The sequence below is a fragment of the Triturus cristatus genome, chromosome 1_2 (genome assembly GCF_964204655.1).
Source record: "Triturus cristatus chromosome 1_2, aTriCri1.1, whole genome shotgun sequence".
In the NCBI taxonomy this organism is placed as follows: Eukaryota; Metazoa; Chordata; class Amphibia; order Caudata; family Salamandridae; genus Triturus; species Triturus cristatus.
In genome coordinates this window covers 994812373-994835759 of record NC_140580.1, presented here as the reverse complement: position 1 = coordinate 994835759, position 23387 = coordinate 994812373, and the positions used below count along the sequence as shown (strand labels likewise).

The 23387-nt window shown below is 47.2% G+C and overlaps 1 protein-coding gene across 1 annotated transcript in view; it reads right to left on the bottom strand.

The window, feature by feature from the left end:
• Positions 1–5356: 5356 nt before the first annotated feature.
• MAN1B1 (mannosidase alpha class 1B member 1) overlaps positions 5357–23387 on the bottom strand; it is a 313998-nt gene continuing 295967 nt past the window's right edge. Inside the window, exons 12-13 of the mRNA XM_085611248.1 lie at positions 22810–22941; positions 5357–7442 (exon numbers count right to left, since the gene is read on the bottom strand). Coding sequence (XP_085467374.1) covers positions 7242–7442; positions 22810–22941 — 333 coding nt within the window. The 3' untranslated portion in view covers positions 5357–7241. The remainder of the gene's footprint in view (positions 7443–22809; positions 22942–23387) is intronic.

Genomic DNA, 23387 nt, shown 5'->3' with positions numbered 1-23387 from the left:
CAGAAAACCAAGAAGCCCAAGAACCATTTGTGCTGTGGCAAGGGCTTATGTCCAAAACATCGTAATCAAAGCCCAAATATCACAGTCTCACTGCAGGGATAGAAAGGCCCTCTGAGCCATAGTGTCCAGGAAGGCGCCTAGGAAGAGGATCTGATTAACAGGTGCTGAAGGTGGAGATTTGGTCATGGAAAAGTCCAAAACAGAAAGCAACAAAACCATTGCTTGCAGGTGGTCCAAGATTAGCTGCAGAGATGGTGCCTTCATGTGGTAAAGGTAAGTCCGAACAGCAGTACGATGAACTGATAATGCCCCATCCTGACTGTGAAGTGGTCTTGCAAGTCCAGGGACTGTATCCAGTCTCCAGGGTCCAAAGACAACAGAGCCAGGACCAATATGGGCATTCTGAACCTTTCCTTCTGCAGGAAGGTGTTCAGGGGGCCCGACGTCCACAGAGATTTAGAGATGTGCCACTCTGTCTGGGATGCCACCTCAATCACATCCAGAACGATTAAAGATTGTACCTCCCCACAATTGACAGCGGAATGATCTGCTGACACCTGAAACACTACTGAAAGGAGAAGGGCAAAGCCAACTTAAACAATTTGAAAGACCTATTGGTTTGAAGAAATGGTGCGCCAGGAAGGCAGACAAAACCGAATCCTGACCCCTACCTCAAATGAATGGATGAAGGAGAAATAATGCAGATTGGCAGTGCCTGCAGCAGGTGAGAAGGAGCACTGCCCTTGTTGCTGACCACGACGACCTCTGCCACCTGCCTTGCCACTGAATCGGCAGAAGGGCTGGGCAGTCTGTGGAATGAACTATTGGAGCTGCCTCAGTTGATAGGCAAGGCCTATCAAGAAGCCGGTCTTCGAAGCACTCCAGCAAAGAATCCGCCTTGTCCACAAAAAATACCCCTTGTCCTCAAAGAATCTGGCTCCATAATAGATCGTGTGAAGGCATGCACCTGTTTAACTACACTAGTGCTCATGGCACAGGCAATGCAGTCCACAGTATTCAGACCAGCTCTTAAAACTTCTTGGACACATCCTGGCCATTTTGCATTGTTGGTGAGAAAGAATTTCTAAACTCTTCAGGGAGAGCGGGTAAAATATCACTTGCCATATTCATGAGTATAGCGACTCAAGAGAAACATACCATTTCTTGAGAGACGAGTCAATGAAACCTAATAAAACCTACGTTTACCTACGGTGTCAACATGTTTGGACTATTTATCAAGGGCTGAGAAAATACATTTAGAATAACTATACTAGTGGAAGTCTGAGCCACCAGAGTTTCTGGAATAAGATGTTATGTCAGAAAGGATGGGCCCCAAGACCGGATCAGTACTGGCGCACAATGGGGTGGCTCACTGAAGGTCCAGAACAAGGCATGGATCAAGTGTCAGTCAGTCAATGTGTCATTAAGCTGAAGCAAGAGCTCAGAAGTAGAAGGCCTGGGTTTGGAAGATTTCTGTTAGTACAATGTCTTTAGTGCCAACAGTAGGTAGGTGCATGCCCAGGACTTCTGCAGCCCCGTGAACCACCACTGCAAAAGATGCGATTTTCCTCTCTGTGGGGGCCCAAGGGAGAGTTAAGGTTATTTTCAGTTGAGATGTTTAGGCTACTATCATTCTGGTAATGTAAATAGTAATATTCATCTGAGTAATACGGAGGGAGAAGCTGATCAGCCTCCTCAACATTGTCCTGGACCTGGGAGGCATTCTCAAGGTCCTGGCCACAGTCGGAGTCGAAAATGACCTCCTGCAATATCCACGTTGTGACAAAGAAACTGGTGAAGAGTCCTCAGGTGTCACAGGCTGGGCCTTTGTAATCTCATTCTGAGAGATAGGCTGAGAATGCACCAAACATTGTAACTGATACAGAGTCCGGAGCCAGTGTCAATCCAAGAATAAACAGTGCAGTGAAGCCAGGCCGGCACTGGCGGATTGCTGGGTGGAGGCCAATCGGGGTCAGACAGCACCAGGAAAGGACCACCCAAACAAATTCCATATTGCCCGAAGGCATGTAAAAGGGTTCTGGAACTGCTCTGAACAACTATAGCATGGACTCCCTAAAGGCCTTAACTGCAACAACAACAACCGACCGGGAAACTCTGGGTGTATCAGCGCCAGGGCCAAAATCAGGTCAGTGTCTGATGACCCAGGTGGAGTCAGGCCTTTGGAGCACCGACTGCACAACCTCTCTGTAGACCTGGAGCCGCAGTTGGGGGTCAAACCAGTGTTGGATTTCTTCTGCAGGAACTTGTCCTTCAAGTTTGTTTTGGACATCCCTGACAAAAGGGAACGAGATTGAACTGGGACCATGAATGGCCTGGGAACTTTGTGTGCAACTGGTCTCTCTTCTTGTGTTCCAGGGCATAAAACATGCCCTCTCACACGGCCTCTCACACTCTCTTATGGCCTCTAGGTGCATCAGAGAAAATTGTTCACACAACTCTGGATCATACTTTATAGTGAGGCACACCGTGTAGGTCTGTGGCCACCATCTTATGCCAGTCACGACACGGCCTGAAAGAAAATAAGTTACTTACCTGTAACTGTAGTTCTCCAGTCTTGATTAGATTCACATGCTTGAATCATTCCCCGTCGTCAAGACGCATTCATCTGATGCATCCATCCGAGTTCATCTGGCGGCCATTTCTCGATTTAGTTGATGATACAGAACACCTTCATGATGGTCCTCCAGGATAATCAAACAGTTCCTTAAAGGGTTATTTATTTTAGTAACCTCGCTCCATGCTTCTTACCTTGGTAATGTGATTAGTAGCGGCACTTGTGTCTGTTCTACATTGTACTCAGGAGCCGAGATCTGATTTTTCCCTTTCTGTGGTTGATGTGTGAAAACTAATAAAAGATTTAAACCATAAATGGTTATATAGGGCCTTTTTGTCAGTCAGACCGCCTCTGCCATCTTGGCATCTGAACACTGCTATCACAGCTCATGAATCATCCATTTGAGCTCATTCACAGAGCACATTTAAAGCACCTGTCCTGGATGGTGGCTCTCCTTGTGGCCTTAACGTCCGCCAGACCAGTCAGTGAGATACAAGCCCTCACTATTCAGGGAACCTTCCAACAATTTAGAGAAGACATGGTAATTCTACGTACAAATCTAAAGTTCATTCCCAAAGTCCTCTTGGACTTCCACCACAATAAGCCACTGATTTCGAAGACCTTCTTTTCAAACCCTTCAACAACAGCTGAAAGGGCTCTTAATTCTTCGGACATCAAGAGACAGGACCAACAACTTTTCATAAGTCTAACCGGTTGTTTGTGGCTTACAGCGCACCACGGAAGGGAAAACCCCTTTCCAAACAGAGCACTGCTACATGGATATCTGCTGCAATTTACTTCTGTCACCAAGCAGCAGAAAAACCGTTGCAAACTTCTGGGCATGCTCACTCTACAAGGACTATTTCAACCTCTAGGGCACTGTTTGCAGGGGTGCCACTCCAGGACATTTGCAGAGCAGCTACCTGGAAAAATACGTATACCATTACGCAACACTATGACCTGGATTCCACTCCTCACGGGGATGTAGCAGCAGGACAAGCAGTTCCAAGACATCTTTTCCGGTAAAGATGAGCTACCTCTTGCTTCTCACCAACCTCTTACTAGTTCTGCACATTGCCTACAATATAATGTGTTTTCTGTCTTTACAGTATACGGAAATGTTTTCAGATGTTGAACAAAATATTACAATATATGTTCTTAGCTATATCTACGTTTATTCTATGGCAAAGGGATATTTTTATAGAATTGTATCCCTAACATCTCACAGTTTGATGTGCCTCACTTCTGCTTTCTACTTTGATTCAAGCATGTGACTATGAAAGTTTTAAATACTTGAGTAAGAAAATACGTTATGTACCTGGAACTGTAGTTCTCCAGTATTATCTTTCATAGATCACATGCAACACACTTCTCCCTCAGAGGCTCACCTTTCCCTCCTTTAAGTGGTTTTTTGGCACTCGTGCTATGGAAAATCTGAGAGAATGGAACTCTCACAAGAGTGTTCTAGAGGGCAGGGCAGCCTGATTGGCTGAAGTATAAGTCTAGTCTCTTTTTTAAATAGACTATGATAGGTTGAAAAAGTGATGGGCTTAGGGCCTTCATGCCCTATCTTTTACATTGTATTACTATTATATGGTACCAGGGACTCGCATCTCTTCGGGGAATGATTAAAGGATGTGAATCTATGAAAATTCTAATACTGGAGTAATCTGACATCTTTGGAGCAGACATATTCCAAGCAAACTCTTTTTATGAATTTTGAAAGTAGGTAACTTCACCTAAATGTTTGGAGCAGAGCTCTGTAGCCACATTGAAGGACATGAAAAAAGAACAACAGACACCAGCGCGCAAGGGTGGCGCTTAGATGTGGCATGGTGCCATCCCATCCAGAAGTGGTGCAGAATACACTACTCCAATTGCGCCATCTTTCAATGCACAGGAGCCAATTCAAATTTCTGGATGCAGTGTGGCACCTCAGACCATTCACAAGGTGAGGAACATGTTGCTAGAAGTAGTTTTCACAAAACAATCATTTAAGTTTAAAAACAGGTCTCAAGTAGTGAAGCAGGCTGATTACATATACTAGATATAAACATTTGTAGAATGGGCAATAACATAGAACACGTTGCGTGACGACTGGTAACTTTAACAAAAACATTAATTACTTAAAAAAGCACTACAAAGCATGCTCTTCTAAGCTAGTAGTTAATCAATAAAAAACATTTCCACATAGCAACCGTGTCGAAAAGGTTTTTTAAAAATATCTTGAACATAACATTCATATAACCACAAAGTAATCTCTGAAAAGATAAATGGTGTTATGATTTCCAAATTTAAAGCCCAACTAGATATTTGTTCACACCAAACTCATATTTTATTATGATTTGAAACCAATGACAAGAGTAAATATGACATTGCTTGGATGTGGAAGTGCCAAAACTACGTTACTACTTGCAAAACTGGCAATATAGTTTTCCTGATTTCTTCGCAGTTTTGTCAGTGTGCCACTTGAGTACTACTGTGTAAAGCCAACACGTTCATAGACTTTCTAGTAACTGGTCCCATTTGAAAGGCTGCGTTTACCGTAAACAGTGATAGGCTTTGACGCGGTCTGCCACAGAAACGTTTTTATATTTAGAGCATTATATATATATATATTTATATATATATATAAATATATATCTCACTTTTAGGGCACTTAACAATACCATCTCTTCTGATAAAAATGCACATTTCTCATGGGTTCCATTGTGTCATGGAAAAAAAAAAATCTTACCTGGAAAGAAAATAGCTTACCTGTGCATTTTGACCTACAATTGATTGACAATCGTATAATTTAGTCTTTATTCTACTTACAATTTTACAACATCAGAGATGTTTTTCAAATTTACCCCACAGGGTGTGTTGAAAACATTACACAATTTGCATTTGCCCGCATATTAAAATGTAGAGCAGAATACAGTTGCCCATCAAACCAGGAAAAATAGACAAGGAATAGCAAAAAATATGGCTCTCAGAGAACTCGGAAATTAATTCAATAAACATATACAATTAAAATATATTTTTTGAACCCAAATGAAAATAAAATACAACCGCATTTACATGTATCTATATATAACTATATATATATATATATATACACACATTGAAAAATAATCTGTACAATTATTTATTCGGGCTGAAATTAAAAACCATAGCCAAGTAGAAAAAACATGAGGCCCAATGGAAAGAAAAATCAACATTTGGAATCCCCAATTCCAGTAACCCAGACTGCCTATCATTTCATTGTTTGCAATCAAAATTTGACAATATTATACAAAAAGAGGTGAATAAATAAGACCACCATAAATGGGCAACGCTAATGCTAGGATTTCCCCAGTATTTCATATTTGCTATATAGTAAGACTACAGATATTACTTTCTTTTTGATCACTTCTGTTATTTTGTTATGTTTTTGTTCTTTGGTTCTCAAAACAAATGCCATTACAACATAGTTTTCAAACCTTTCCCTTTTCTTCCTTAACATTGCCAAAACTTGCGAGTCACGTTTCATGCAGAAGCGATGAAACGTGCAGAAAATCATGGCAAAGTGCGAGGTAAAAAGAAGAAAGGCAGGTAACTCTATAGGGAAATAGAGCATTCATTTAGCTAAGTACATGTTTGTAAGACCAAATAACAGGTATAATAAAGCAATTATCGAGCCACATTACATGACAAAGGTGAAAGCAGATCTCCTGTAACCTGACAAAATCGAAGCTACACCAAATGGGAAGCAGCAGTATGGTCTACTATACAATGTGTAAGCTTTGCACTTCCCTCGGAGTGCCACTTGTCATTGTATATAAATTAACATCCAGTATGACAGTCAAAATGAATATATTGCAGGTACAGCAGGAGCACTAATCATCTTTGAGAATCTCATGCTTTCGCAGACAAGCCAGGCACGCAAACAAAACCGTGTGTGTGCCCATTTAACCAATATGGGGCTGCTATGGAGCAGGACGTTTTGCAATTCTTGCTTTGAGCCCTACTGTGTGGCTGCTGGTCATCCTACCATCGAGGATCCCTTTGAATGTAGTCACAGTTCGGTGGCTAATGGATCACAGTGCTTATGAAGAAACAAACATTCATGAAATGCAGGAACATCTTTCTCCTCAAGAGGGCTTAGAATTAATTATAGAATGTCAAGTACCAGTAAATTCCTTCTATCGTTGAGGATCTCTCCCAGGGTTCATGGCGTCTGTCAACCCTTCCAAGTGCTTGTTCTAGGAATGGCTGCATATTTCTGCGTCTTTGATTCTCCTAAAGCCTACATTTTCGGATTTGTTTTGTTTTAAGGAACGCTCCTTGAGTCACTTACTTGTACCAAAAACTTGTGACCGAAATTCAGTCACCTTACTGGTAGGCTAATCAAAATCAATGCACAGCTCTGGAGAACAGGGAGCAGTAAACCGGAGCATTGATTCTTCCTGTCCCCTTTAAACTGCAGTCTAGACCTAATCCCAGAGAAAGCAGCAGTTCCATGTACAATGATAGCCAATCACAGTGTATTCATCTAATCTTTTCTTCATTTGTACCATCTAGGTTAAATGCGCAAGGCTAGATTAGAAAAAAATAGGTCCCCTTTTGGAGACTTCCTGCGCCATGTCTGTGCCAGGCAGGTGCAACACCAAAAGAACAACCATGAAGCCATTTTACTGGTTTTTCAAGATGTCCAGATAGGAAGTGGATGGGCTTCTGTGTTGAACACATATTTATCCAGATTAATTAAGTCTGTGTCATTAGAGAAGAGTAGAAACATATATTTCAAGGTCTCTCCCAGGAAAAAGCTCTCCATTTTATCCTTTGGCTCTGGGTTGGCTGGATACTGAACATTGTTAATTGACGTAAAACCGCCAGTAGGTACCTTAAATAAAACAGAAAAAAATTATATTTGGAATATCGCTGTATAAAATGATTAAACAGTGGTAGAAATTAAGTGGTTGTATGAATGACGAGTTAGTTACAGTTCAGAGACACATGAATGTAATTACTAATATGTCGCAAATTCACTAAGACTTCAAAGTTCTTTTACCGAAGTGAAGTTAACTGGGATGTATTCCACAATTTAAGGCATAATGGTGAGCAATAGGTTAGGATAACTCTGGTAGCGTAACCCATTAAGCTGCTGGATGGTCATCTTTCTCAGGGCTTCGTTGGGACTCACCACCCCCCAATGTTTTCCTAGGCTAGAAGGATGAGCAGCGCACGAGCTGTCTAGCTGAGACCTAAAAACAATAGATTTCACACAGGCGAAACCTACTGGTTTTGCCAATGCTTGGTGTGTTTAGAAACAGGGAGATTAGGTGATTTATCCTTAATCACAAAATGTGGAGCGGAGGCTAGGGAGATGATATGGCATCCTTTCGGGACAGGATGTGGCATAAGGGCCAATGCTGCCAACTATGGAGCTGGTAAATTGGGTCGGAGTTTCAGTGTCGGCTTAACATCGTTGATTTTGGGCAAATCACAATTTTGCTGTGCCTACAAAAAAGAAATGTGTCCTTTTGTAAAGTAATTGGTGCTAATGTGAAGTGCTCCAATACCTTCGGGTGGTGTTGGCGCTACATAAAACCGCACCAAACTAAATTGTGAAAAACTGAGTCGGTGCAGGAGGGGATCTGTGCAATGGAGCTCAGCGGGGGCAAGCAGTGATGGGTGGGAGGTGGATGGGCAGCCACCAGCAAATGCGGGCAGCCACGGGGAGATTAAGTGATCGGCCCGTAGTTACAAAATGTGGAACTGAGGCGGACTCTAGGGAGGCGATGTAGTGTAAGGGCCACAGCGGCAGACTATGGAGCTGGTAAACTGGGTTTAGGTTTGGTATCTGCTCAATTTCCTTGATTCTGGGCAAATCACTTAATCTCTCTGTGCCTACAAAAATGAATGTGTCCTTGTGTAAAGTAACTGTTGCTAATGTAAAGCAGCTTAATACCTTTAAAGGTGTCGGCTCTATATAAAACTGCACACAAAAAATGTGTCAAGCAGAGTCGGGGGAGGAGAGGGTCTGTGCAACTGATTTCAGCGGGGAAAGCAGCGACAGGCAGGAGGTGGACAGGTAACCAACAGCAAATGCAGGCTGCCATGGGGAGATTAAGTGATCTGGCTGTAATCACAATATGTGGAATTGAGGCTGAGGCTAGGGAGAGGATGTGGTGTAAGGGTCGATGTGGTGTAAGGGCCACAGCTGCTGACTAAGGAGATGGGAAACCTTGTTTGAGTTTCAGCATCAGCATCAGCATCAGCTCAAAATCCTAGATTCTGGTCATATCACTTAATCTACACGTGTGTACAAAAATAAATGTGTCCTTGTGCAAAGCAACTGATGCTAATGTAAAGCGCTCCGATATCTTGAGGTGGTGTTGGCACTTTATAAAACTGCCAGAAAGAATCACAGTGTTAGGCTGGTTTACAGTAGTGAACATACATCACATCAGCATTAGAAGAACTAGTTTTGTCAAGGACACGGAAGGGGCAGGCAGACCTGGATGACATCAAGACTCAGCCTGGCTCCTTTGAAGAGAATTCAAGTTAAGCAACAATGGCGCATGCTAACACTTCACCAGTGAATGCAGAAAAAGTAAGAAAGTGTCCCGACAGGATAAAGTTGAAAAAATAGAGTCAAAGCCACTGAAATAGGAAGCAACAATTTGAGAAATGAACAGTTCAATCATTTAGCACAGGAGAAACGTGGCTATGCCATTACAGCAAAGACACAGGAACTTTAGACGCTCTGACATGGCCTGCGATAACGCATACCTGATATATGTGAGGTCTGATGTGGCAGCTATAAACACCATTGCTGAACAACCACATATTGTGTAAACACGCGCACTTAGTACCCACACATGCAGAAAGTAAACAGAGATTACACGTGTGGCAAGTAATAGCAGCCGTGCACACATGCTTTAATCAGCACGTCAGCTATACATGAACAGGACATTAAACCACTTACTAGAATGAAACAGACTACAATGGGGGTTTAAAGCAGTGATGGGGTGGGGGGGATATGTGGACGGGGCTAGCACGGTGTGCAAGGGAGCAAGTATAGATGGAAGGGAGGAGATGGGGGGGGGATATCTGCAACAAAGAGAAAACCTGTGAACTGTGGACAGGGCAAGTACCGGGAGGTGTGAGGAAGCAAGTAGTGACGGTAGGGAGAAGGTGGGGGAAACAAAAAGCAGCAACAATAGGAAAAGCAGTGATGGGGGGGAAGGGTGATCTGTGGGTGGGGCAAGCACCAGGAGGTGCAAGGGAGCTAGCAGGGGAGGGAGGAGGCGAGGTAAACAAAAAGCAGGAACCATGGGAAAAGCAGTGACGGGAGAGGTTGGGTGATCTGTAGACGGGGCAAGCACTAGGAGGTTTAAGGGAACAAGCAGAGATGGGAGGAGTGGAAAGCAGCAATGAAGAGGAAAGCAGTGATGGGGAGGGAATGATCTGGATGGGGGTTATGAGGGTGGGTGGGAGGGGTGTGACAGAGCTGGTAAAAGCACAAGCACTGTGTAGAGTGCTGAAAAAGAATGAAAAAAGGAGGTTGTAAAAATGGAAGCAGTGGATGTTTAAAAGTACTTGGTCCATGCTCTGGGGTAGGGCTAAACACAAGAATAGACATGACCATGCATGCCAGGGACAAATAGTGACAAAGAATATGAGACAGACGATGGAAAGAGCAAATTGGAAGCTTGTGGCCAGGCTGAAGCCCACAGATTAAACACAACATGTCTCTTCAAGAAAGTGCATTCACTATCTAGCCGAAACCTAAAATTGATAAAAGCTAGCTGCGCCCTGTCTCACACCCCTTTCTAGGCCACAGGCGTCCGAGTATTTACCTCCAACAAAGTTCGCTAGCGCTATATCAACCCCACCCCGTCATATAGGCTACAACCTGGACCTGCTAATACATTTAAGAGCGCTAGAAAAGTCCATGAAGGCCATATACAAAAAGCTGCATCTGGAAATAGCGTATTTACAGAAAATATAGTGGAGATTCAGACAATGCTCCATAGTGCCAAGGCCATACAGGCATACCCTAAGAATGCTGCCCTCGTTCACCCAGGCCCTTATTTTATAATTTAAAAAATGTGTCTAAAAATTTAGCCTAGGAGTCGGTAAGAGAGATTGGTCTGTAGCAGCGTTGATCAGATTGTAGTCCCGCGACCGGGACACCCAAGATGGCCACCACCACGCACCAGGAGGGCGAGTCAGTTACCGTGTCAGCAACGCGGAACGCTGATCACGTGAGCGCCGCTGTGCTAAAAGCACGGAGACAGGGAGACGCGCTGTTGGAGGAAGACGCGCTGTCAGAGGGAACAGGAACGCCAGAAGAGGAGCCCAGGAGAGAGGAGCCCAGGAGAGAGGAGCCCAGGAGAGAGGAGCCCACGAGGAAGACCCCGGAGAAAGAGGCAGGGGCCGACTGCAGGGGTCAGCCCAGTGGCAACACTTACGGGTCCAACCGTCCTGAGAGAGAGGAGGACGTCTGTACTCCTTCTGCCACGACCCAGGAGGGCCGTGGCCAGAGGCAAGTACCACTCTTCCGTTATTTTGCAGTTGGGAAGTGGTGGGAGCTGTAAAGCAGCGCCAGAACACTGCATGCCCTGAAGCACCTTTAGAGAACAGCCACTCGGGTGTTTAGGTGGAGGTCTATACTGGAATCCCCTAGCCCTTCTCCTAACCCTATGATGTTTTTTTTGTGTTTGCTTCCATTGTGGAAAACTCAAAGCATACCACCAAGCCCCCGCAACAGCCCATTGGGAGGAGAGGAGAAGGAACCTAGCCCTGTTGTACCCAGGATAGAGGACGTGTACAGAGGAAGACTACTTCCCTTGTCTGCGGACTGTTATGTGAACCTTTTTATTTGTTTCCTTTCAATCAGAGATGAAAACTCCCTAATAAAGAAAACACTAGCACGACGGAGTCCTCCTTTTTCATTAGTACCCCTTTGCATGGCCACTGAGTGATTACACTGATCAATTTCCCTTTTCAAAAATAGGCACAATCGATGAAATCGACCATGAGGAGGGTATATTAGAGGGATTCCGATTGTTAAATTCATGAGGGAGGGTGCTCAAAAATTGATATTACACTTTAGAATCAATCATTTTTATTACGTGGCTACAAGAAAACAAATACACAGCATAGCTGCCTACATCATATTGCCGGTAGAGCGACACTACTGAAAGGACACAGCGTTTAGGTCTACATCCCTGAGGACGACCTAGCGATAAGTTCAAGTCGTAGTAAGTCAAGAAGGTGCCAAGCAAAGGTGCCACTTTTATAAAACATGAACATAAGAAAACAAACCCCCCTCCCTCCCCTCACCCCCACCCTCCCTCCGCATCAGTTCAAGCTGGTAAAATCATTCATTCTTGTCACCAATCAGCGGGCAATTAACCAGTGATTCAGTTCGTGGATGCCCCAGGCGGTTCTAAAAGGTATAAGATGCAGAATTTGCAGATATTTCGGGCACGTGACTTCTCTCATATCTTTGGTAAGTATCTGCAAGAAAGGAGCCCACAGTTTTGCAAAGTCCTTGCCTTCCCCATCCACACGCAGCGATAACCGCTCCATTGCTAAGAGTTGCCAAAGCTTCTGAATCCAATCCCGAGAGTCCGGAATAGTCAGCGAACCCCAATGGGCTAGGAGTACCTGTCACGCTGCCAGCAATGCCATAGCGATTTGCTTACCCTTTAATAATTTCAGCTGAAAAAACTTAGGGTGGGGGAGACCTAACAAGGTAGACTCTGGAGTACGCGGCAAAGTAATCTGAAATGCTGCATCAATGTCATCAATGACTGCTGTCCAATAACGCACCAGTTTGGGGCAGCGCCAAAGTAAATGCACCAGAGTGCCAACAAGCCCACACCCCCGCCAGCAGAGGTCCGACTTGGAGCTGTCCCAACTCTTAATGCGCACTGGAGTATAATACCAGTGAGTAACCACCTTATAGGCAGATTACGCCCCTGCCGTGTTAGAAGGAGTATGGTGCGCCCTATGAAAAATGTGTTCCCACTCTTTGTGCGACAAGGGCCCCCCTAAGTCAGTTCCCATCGGACCTGCGCTTTTGTGCGGTGTCTCTTGGCTTGTACCGTGATCATGGCGTAAAGTTCAGAGATGAGCTTACTATCGTTCGTTTTACATCCAAGCCATTCTTCAAAGGCCGACAGGGGGCGAGACATTAGAGGGAAATTCTCCGGCCGCGCAACCCAGTGTACGACCTGTGAATGATGGAAGGCATCGGATTCAAGCAAATCATAGTCCCTACGTAGTTGCGGAAAGGGAACCACCTCCCCGCGATCAAACAGGGCACCCACCCTTTTGCACCCCTCCTCCCGCCAACGTTGGAAGGTCTGGGATGCGCATCCTGGCTGAAAGTCAGGGTTGTCTACTATGGGGGACAGAGGGGAAGGTAAAGTAGTCCATCCTCTCGGGCCTGCTAATCGATCCCAAACTTTGAGAGTCGGGGAGGTAACCAGAGAGGAGTATAGCCCTCACACTCTATGCCGCCGCAGAAGCCACAATTCCCGCCATATATTTCGACCGGCCACCGTTTGATCCATAAAATTCCAGTGCTTACCGGAATGAGGCCTGTTCCATTCCGCAATGAAACAGAGACATGACGCCTGATAATAGGCGCTCACTCCCGGGAAGCCGAGCCCTCCCTGCGCTTTCGGGGAGGCAACATGTGCAAATGTGAGCCGCGGTTTCTTGTTATCCCATAAGAACTTATTAAGAAGACCTTGTAATTTGCGAAGTGCACCTGGCGGCGGGCTCAAAGAGAGCATTTGGAAGACGTAGAGGATGCGTGGTAACACCGTCATCTTTACTGCCGCCAACCTGCCATACCACACTAGCTTGAGACGCGACCAGGCCGCCAACGCCTTGGCCGTTTGGTCCAGCAACAGAGAGTAATTAAGAGCGGCAGTCTTAGAAATGGAAGAGGTCAGCCGAATGCCCACGTAGGTAATATACGTGAACACCCACTGGAACTCAAAATCTTGTTGGAGATCCTGTATCTCATTCTCCGGAATAGAAATATTAAGAATTTGCGATTTGGTGAAGTTGACCTTGAACCCCGCCACCTTTCCAAAGGCAGAAAGCTCCCTAGTCAGATACCGCAGCGTCGTTCGGGGGTGCGTGAGTGAGAGGATGACATCATCAGCGTACATACTAATCTTATGAACATCAACACCAAATTTCAGGCCCGCAATGTCAGGATTGGAACGAAGGCGTTGAGCGAAAGGCTCCATGTAGAGCGCAAATAAGAGAGGGGACAAGGGGCAGCCATGCCGCGTGCCCCAGGCAATAGGGAAGAGGGACGATTTGCAACCATTGACCCGCACCGCCGCCTTGGGGGAGGCATATAGACAACTAACCCAACGTATGAAATTGTCTCCGAACCCGAATGTACGTAGCACCGCGAATAAGTAGCCCCAATCAACCCGATCAAACGCTTTCTCCGCGTCTATCAAAAGCAAAAAGGCCAGTGTACGCGATCGGTGAATGAAATCAATAAGGTGTAATAGTCTCTTAGTATTATCCCCCCCACCCCCCCCGCCTTGTCGGAATAAAGCCGGACTGATCCGGATCCACTATGTTGTCCATGAGGGTACTATGTCGTGAGGCCAACACGCCCGCAAACAACTTGGTGTCAATATTAAGGAGCGAAATCGGTCTGTACGACCCACACTCAGCTGGGTCTTTTCCGGACTTTAGAATTACAGAAATGGCCGCCTCGGACATGGAAGGCGTTACCCCTCCAGTGTCTAAAAAGGAGTTAAAAAGCCTTGTTAAAAGGGGAGCCAGCTCCGCACAGAATTGTTTGTAAAACAGGGCTGAAAAGCCATCCGGGCCCGGAGACTTAGCCAATTTGAGCCGCGCTATGGCCGAAATTACCTCCTCGAGGCGGATACGAGAGTCCAAATCATCAGCCGACGATTTGACTAAGGGGGTGATATTACAAGAGGCCAAATATTCCCGTGGATCATGCCAAGGGTTTTTTCTCTCGAATAAAGGTGCTGGTAAAACTGACGAAAGGTATCAGCAATCAGGGCATCCGTGGTATGCTCCACTGCATTCTGCCCACGTATGATGGGAATTGCGGACACCTGCGCTTGCAACCTATGTGCAAGCATCCTCCCACATTTATCCCCACTGAGGTAGAATTTGTGCCGTGGCCGCAGGAGCGCATGCTCAGCCCTGTCCAGATCCAAATGTTTCAGCATGCGACGCCGCGTTTCCAACTCCCTCCATATTCTCGGCGCCCCGGTGCGTTTGTGAACTACCTCCAATTCACTTACCTCCTTCTCAAGCTCCGCTCGTTTGGCTTTGCGGAGTCACGCGAACGAAGCCGCTACCGCAATAAATTCCCTCCCGCACTACTAACTTCAAGGCTTTCCATACCGACTCGAGAGTTGTGTCCCCCTGATCATTCTCAGCAAGATAATGCTTTATAACATCCCGAATCTGTTGAATAACAGCGTCAGAGTGGAGGAGGGAATCGCGAAGGCGCCAGCCCGGAGGTGTAGAGCGCGTGCAGCGTGCCGACAGCTGGACTGAGATGAGGGCATGATCCGACAGAGAGCGAGGGGCAATATCCGCGGCGCATAAATGGGGGAACAGAGATGCAGAGGCTAGAAAGTGGTCAAGACGCGCATATGTTTTGTGCGCCGCTGAAAAGTATGTATAGTCGCGCTCTTGCGGGTGTTGCAATCGCCACACATCACACAGCCCGCAATCAGACAGCCATTGTTTCCCAGCTCGTGACAATGCCCCGGCCTGATTAGTCCTCTGCCCCGACCTGTCTAACTCCGGACCCATTACCACATTGAAGTCACCCCCAATCAGAAGCACTGAATCAGGAGAAGCGAGAGCCTCAGAGAGGGCTAAGCGCAAAAAGGGGTTCTTGTCGCTCATTCGGGGCATATAAGGACCCAATCGTAAATTGCATATCTCCCCACTGCACTCTGAGTGTCAAGAACCACCCCTTCAGCTCTGCTATCGTGGAGACTAACTTGCATTGTGAATGTGCACTAAAGAGGATCGCCACCCCATTGCGTTTGGACAACCCCGAAGACCAACAATGTTGTGGGAAGCGTCGGTCTAGCATCCGCTTGGTGTCTTTAGGTAAAAGGTGAGTTTGTTGCAGTAAACAAATATCACCCCCAGCATTCTCTAAAAGGGAAAGGATTGCTAACCGCTTAACAGGATTATTTAGCCCCCGCACATTCAGGCTCACAATTTTCAGATCCCTACCCACCATAGTGAGGGGGGGGGGGGGGGGTGAAAGGCTGCACGGCTGCCCTAGCCCGCTAAGATCAAAAGCAGTGACATACATCTCACATAAACTAAATACCCGCCATTCTGACCATGAACTGATGCGGAGCCCCCCCCACCCCCCCAAAAAAAAGGTACCCAAAATCCCCCGTCCCCAAACAGCAAGAAAACAAGCAACAGAGAGCCAAGAGGTATCACAAGAGTTCGTCGTGATGGTCAAACGTTCAGGGGGACGTGGGACACCCCCAGTTCGCACCAAGTAGTACAGGGCAACCACTCCGTATGCCAGGAGCGAAGGTAGTACGCACCTTTCGACTGCGCCCTCCCTCCGGTGCCATCACTTGAACCCAGATGGGAGCCAAACCTTAAGAGGTGCAAGGAACGACCGTGCTGTCCGTCACCTGCGACACCGACGAAAGGGCTGCATCTCTCTCCAACCTTCTAGCCTCCGAATCCGGTTTAGAACTGGGCGACTATCTTCCAATCTATTGCCACTCAGAAGAGCGCCGGCAGCGACGAGAAGGAGGCTTGTTATCACTTGACGTGGCAGCAGGCGATTCCAGACCGAGAATGTTACAGGCGACCTCTAGAGAGCGAACCTGCAGGAGCTTGCCCTGATACTTGAAGATGAGGCGAAACGGGTAACCGCAGGAGTAAGGAATACCCTGCTCTCGGAGATGGCTGGTGATGGGCTTGAATTCTCTGCGCTTAACCAAGGTGGAGGCTGCCAAGTCCTGGTAGAGCCCCGGCTGATGATCCTGAAACTGTACCGGATGAAGGTTCCGCGCCCGACGGAGGATACGCTCCTTAAGCTGGAAATCATGCACACAAACGAGGATATCCGGGGGGGAAGCCTTAGCGCCACGAGGGAGTCCCACACTGTGGACTCGGTCCAATTGGAGTTCTTGACCCCCATCATCACCGAGGATGTGACGAAATAGCCCGCTGACATAAGCTCGGAGGTCATCGCCTCCCCCTTTCCAAGGGACCATCCGAATGCGGATGTTATTACGTCTGGAGCGATTCTCCAAATCCTCCGCATGGGCCTGAAGATCCATATTCTGGTCTCTGAGGCGAATCATTTCCTGTTGAAGCTGATGCAAATTGTCCTCTCGTCCCAGGTCGTGCTCCTCCAGCGTTGCCACCAGGTACCCAATGGCATCGACATCCCGCCAAACTTCTTTTAAATCAGATGAAAACTGTGAGCGCAGGTCAAGAATATCTTCTTTGAGGGCCGAAAACAATTAGACCATAAAAGCCTTGGTCGCGGGCATATCGTCATCTCCTGAAAGCGACATCTTAGTGTCTGTCTGCGAGGTCTTTCAGGGGTTTCTCTTTCCGACCTCTGGCCGACGTCATTGTGAAGCAAAAACGGCTCGATCCGCCACGAAGCACCCTCCGAGATGGTTCAGAAGGAGATAGCACTTCAGACCCACAGTAGACCGACTCTTTTAGAGCCAGGCAGCCTAAGACCCAGCCAAGCAAGAGAGCAGAATCAATTCCCACGTCGGAGCGGGGTCAGAGCCACCTCCAAGATTCAAAAGTACGCAGAGTAACCGGCGGTGAGGTAGGCAAGGCCGTCCACCAACCAGGTCCCTCTTATCCCAAAATCAACGCACAGTCCAGGAGGGTGCAAATCGCCAGGCTTAATCACCAGGGCCCAAGAGGGGCAACAGCCCCACTGCCATCAAGCGAGGGCAAGAACCGCATGTGCTAGACTCCAGATATAGTCGAAGGAGCGGCAGGGGGGAGCACCCAGATACCCACCACTCCCTCACAGCGCCCAGGGCAGAACCATCGACAGAGAAATCGGCCCTCAGAAGCCTTCAGGATTAATAGGCCAGTCCGCAGTGCAATGCCGTGGGAAGCCAGTCTCGATGCCAGGAAAGCAGACCGCCACCGGATCCAACCCCACTCTGGCGCGTAGCAGACCACTGCCAGGAGGACTCAGATTCAGGGGCAGGAGACTCAGTATGGGCCCCGCAAAGGCAAACCTCCGCATACACTCCCACTGCGGGAGGCCGGTACCGCGTGGCAGGAGAGGCTGTACATGCCAGCGCGTGATCTAGACATCACCCACACTCCACCGGGACCATCCGCTGTGCACCAGCCAGCAACCGCAGCAGCGCCCCACGCCAAGCACTCGGGGGGGAGGGGAGGGGGGGGGGGCGGAGGGTCCATAGAAGAAGGCAGTTCTGACACTTATCTAAAGCGGAAACCTCCCCCAGTAGCAACAGCCCCGCGGACCGAGTCTCACACCCAACGCCGGTACTGCACAACAGGCCCTCACTTCAGATGTGTATTAGTCTCCTATTCAGAGCAGGAGACTCCGTGTGGGCCCCGCAAAGGCCGACCCCTGCAAACACTGCCACTACGGGTGGGACCGGCACTGCGCGGGAGTAGAGGCTGTACAGGCCACTGTGGGGCTGGGCCGTCACCACTGAGCCCAGAGTCACAGGTCACACCATCCAGGATAGGCCCCCCACTCCACCGGCCATCCGCCGCCTGTCAGCAGGAGGCTGCCCTGACACCGACCAGAGGCGGAAGCCCCCCCCCCCCAGCAGCAACAGCACCATCCGCTGCCCCGCGGCCCGATCCTCTCCACCAGATCAGCACCGCACCACAGGCCCTCCGCACCTCACCTCGGGTATGTCACAGGAGCGGCCGCCTCCCCAAGCAGGCCGCAGTAGCTGCCGATGCTTCCCAGGATCGCGGACTCCGCAGACGCGGCAGCCGCATGCCTTCACCAGCCTCGCCGCAGGTAGCCGCCAGGTCCTGTATGGCCGCCGACGGAACGCATCACATCGCTCAAGATGGCGTCAGCCCCGCGGCGCTCCGCCATTTCTCCTTGCCGGGGCCACCACACCTCGTATCTTCCCTCACTGGGCCGCTCACCAAGGGGGCCAGGCACCTGCTCCTCTGCCGGGCAGCTCCGAACGCGAAAGCTCCACAGGTCAGCCCCCGCAAGAGGCCCCACGAGGCCCTCCGGGCCAGAGCTAAGCCGGGGCCAGGCAGTCAGGACAAGGCGAAAATCACCCAGAGACAGCAAACGAAGCGCGTCAACGGTGTCAGGGCATCCACAGGCACAGCGGCTCCAGACGGTAGGCCGGGATGGGCTCCCTGGAGGGTGATAACACAACGCTTATAGCTGGCGGCGCTGGAGGGATAAGGACACATGTCATATCACGCCGCCATCTTAACCACGCCCCCGATATTACACTTTATACAGTTGATAGGGATCCCATCAGGTCCAGGTGCCTTGTTTGCGTGACACGGTTTCACAGCCTCAATCATTTTCTCTAACTCTATTCTGAGAGAAAAGCTCCATGAAGAAGCATCTGGGTTTAGAGGGTGGCGAACTGCACACTCACTCAGAGGATAGATATTGGAGAAATGGGTAACCTCATTGTTCCGCAGTGATGTGCGAGCTAACATTAGGAAAGTCAAAGTTCCACTTCAAATCTTATTTATGATATCACAGAATTCCTTTGGGTGATTGTTCTTATTAGCCTAGATAAGAGCAAAACAATTATTGTGCCTGATCTCATTTTTCCTGGCACTGCTGGTGTGTTTGTAATCTAACCTACAGTGGGTCACGTCTTCTTTATCTATGAAAGATTTAGCAAGAGCTTTTATCAGGCACCCAGTAGCCGAAGCAGACGCAGTATTAAATATGAAACCATCTGGGAGTCAGACCGATACAATGCGGAATGGGTTTTATACAACGTTAGGAACCCCTCAGCAATTAAACTACTAGGAAGCTGGGCAGCAAGGCATATCAAAAGCAAATCAATGTTAACACTTAATCAAATGCTCAAGAAAAAGACTGGGGTTCAATAGCTTCCTTACCAAGCACAGGCCCCTGTTCTGGGTATTAAGCTTAGCTCTATAGTCAGGCCAACGGGCAGACTGCAAGGAAGAGACCGTAATTCACACAATGAGGGAATTGTGATCCCTAATACATACATTGTATATTTCATTCTTAAGCGCATGGTTTGTCGAGACATGAATACATAATCAATAATGGACGATCATTCTCTCACTAAAAATGTGATACCAGAGGTAGAAAGAGACCCTCCTGTTGGTGGACATTAATATGATCATGCTATAAATAAAGTTACCTAGCTTATGGCCTCTCAGATTGAAACAATCATAATTGATGAGTGAAGTGCTAATGTTCAGGCGAAGAAGATCACATCAACACGGATATGGTAGCATTGAAGTCTCCACAGATAATCATATTATCACAATTAACCAGGGGCCTAAACAAATTAGGTATATTGTCAAAGACTTCAAACAGTCTCAGGAAACTGTTATTCTTAGCATAAGAGAATTCGTTATTTTAAATGTTAAATAAAATTTTAAATTATTGCAACAAAAAATAAGCAATTGCATTGCATTTTACTTGACATTGATGGGGATAACCCTGTACTTTAGTGCTAATTTAAGCCAGTTCGATAACCCTCCCCCTTCACCTCCCTCTGCCCCCCGCGCTCGCGCCCTCTTAGCTAGCCGGAGCTAGATAGCTTTGCAGGACTAGGAATAGCAACAGTAGCCATCATGAATGATATTTGAAGCTTTCTAGGTCTCCTGTATTAAGATAATATACTTATAAATCAAGGACACCCATTCTTCAGGTCGTATCTGAGGTGAGTCCTGCAACAATTCAGATGATCTGAACCCCTTTGACCCAGGAATCTAGAATAGGGCCCCCAGATGTTTCTTTTACATCATTCACAAGCACATTAGTTGCAGCAGGGAAGGTAGCGTAGGTAATGATTCTCCTTTGTCAATCCTGATCTGGGCAAGACAGTAGTGGAAGAAATGGATTCTGCAGTACATTCTGGTCACTAGAAGGAGGTAGATGTGCAGAAGGCCTGTAAATGTAACTAAACAGTAAGAACAGAACACTACTGGGCTGGAAATTGGATGACCGTGGGAAAAGAATGTTGGATTTTAAAAGTTTATCACAGTGGTATAACCGGCATATAACTTGGCAGCAGACCCAATTCAAAATACTCTTCTTGCCATAAGATTTTGCAAGGTTAAACCCAGGTGCCTAGAGAGCCATTGTATGATTTTATTCTTAAACTGCAAAGCATCTTCATCTATCCCTTCTTCTAAAGGGGGGACGTTTCCTAGGACAAGTCTGAGGAAGTAGATTGATAGTTAGCTAACACTGCCGTGTCTTGCTTGCAAGACGGGCATTCCTATCCCCAGGGGCACCCACATTACCATTAGCAGGGACACAGGATATGGTTTGTGCACGTAGAGCCTAGGAAGGGGGAGATGCATGAGTGAGAACACCCCCCCCCCACCTCCAGGAACTGGAGAGTGAGTAGTCAAGCCTAGGGGGCCGACATTAGGGGTTGCACTAATAACAAGCATTCCCTGAGTCTGGAACCTTGCAGCTCTTTCACTTTTAGCTCAATTGTGCCCACTCTATTCAGAATAGGGCTCAAATGCTCCCTAAAAAGGTCAGCCAGGCAGTTCTGCAGGTGTACCATAATTGTGGTAAGAAAATCGGAGGGTAAGAAAGGCATCACAACATCGTGAGCGTGGGGCGCCTTGTCAGTGCTCGCAGTTGCTCTCACTTCCTGGTTTTTTTTTTAACAGTGGGCTCAGTAGAAGCAGAATGGAAAGGGGCTATAGTACTGCAGACTGCCATCATTGCCAGTTGTACAATCGTTGGTATGCGGCCTACTTAAATCAGTACCATCACAGGAAAGTCTTCTCTCCGCGTGTTAAATTTCCTTATTGATGACGCCAACCCCCCCTAGCAAGAAAGTTATCAACCGTGGTCCTAGTAGCAGTGGACCAGAGTTACATACCTCCTTGAATTTCCCAAATACCGGAAATTGATACATGTACTCATTAGAGGAGCATGGGTTTGGGGGGGGGGGGGGGGGTGGTCTCATTTGGTAGCAGGTGGGTCTACTTTTGGGCTGGTCTTTGCCCGGGCGCGTCCAGCGCCGTGGGCTCAGAGCATGCTCAAATAGCGGTCTCCCACCTCCCACACCAGCGGGAGCATTGGCCTGTGGTCCTGGCCCCCCAGCAGCAGCAAGCAGGGAAAGTGGCCGATAAACAGAGGAAAGTGAGCAAGTGACTGAATAGAAGTCAAACACACTGTGCAACAGAGAAATACCCAGGATAAACGCAGTGGCTTAGGGTTAAGATGAGAAACGCCAATGTTGCACCCAGCAAGGTTGACTGATGGTGGTCGGTGTTAGGTTTCCACGTCCCAGGTTCCACGAAGAAGAAAGCTTAAATATGTTGGACATCGCGAGGATAGCAGCAGGGAAGGTCGAAGGAGCTTCTAGAGAATAAATCAAAACACTTATTCATAGATGCCACGAGTGCCGCAGCTACAGGATCACCATTGGTGTCAATCTAGACAAGCGTTGGGCATGCACCTGAAGTGGCACGCTCACAAGAGTATGTTGCAGCAAAGTGTGGCTTGTTGTGAACTCCCTGTTTCAGAGGGTCATAGTCAGGCAATGCAGTTTAGAGTCTGTAGCACAGATTGGGGTTCAGCAGTTGTCTGCTGCATCGGGCTGAGATGGTGGCAGTATGGGAAAGGACACAAATGAATGGGGGAAACAAGAGAAAGTCTAGCCAAACCCCCTGCCATCTTGGGAATGGTTAATGTCTGGTAATATCAAAGGGCACTACTAGAGTACAGAGGTGGAGTGGTAGAAAGACACTGGTTTACAATGTATCGGATGAGGCCATAAGTACATGTGACAGGCAGCATGGTTTTTCTGAACTGAATTCTGATCTTTACTCTCAATGAAAGATCTGCACAACAGTGATCACTACCAGCCTCGATCAGGACTATAAATTGACACAGCTAACTTTGATGCATGCAAATAGACTATGTATAATACTTTTACACCAGTGTAAGAAACTTTATAAATATGGGTTAAGCCACAAGCAAGACATTTAAAAAACTGTGTGCTTACTCGTGTATATTTGTTGAAGTTCTGCAGTATTTCCCAACCCCAATTCTGGTATTTCACATCTCCAGTGAATCTGTACAGGTAGAAAAGGCTTTCCACAGTCTCTGGTCGCAGCAGATTATGGCGATCAGCTGGCTAGCATTCGGAAAAATTGACAATTAGATTAAATGAGTTTAGAAACGTGTAACTTACGTTTTCCTGAAAGAAATTACAATAAGGGTTTTCATTGTACCTACACTGAAACTCTCGACCCAGAATACTGTGCAATAACTGACAGTTGCCACTGGAATAGCACAACAAGATGCAGAGAACACTACAAAGTTTCTTCATCACCTGCAGGCTATGGTCTCATATTTACCAATAACAAACGAAGAGGAGAGTGCTAGTGGCAACAACTAGTAATCTATTCAGTTGATAACAAACAAGTTAATTTGACAGTAAGCTGAATTTTGATGCGAGTGGAAAACTGACAAGAAGAGAAGTCTCCTGGCGTAGTTGGAGATCGATAATACAATCACTCCCAGCATAAAAACACATAATAAAACTGCTGAGCTAAAAGAAAATGATGTGAGTGGTTCTAG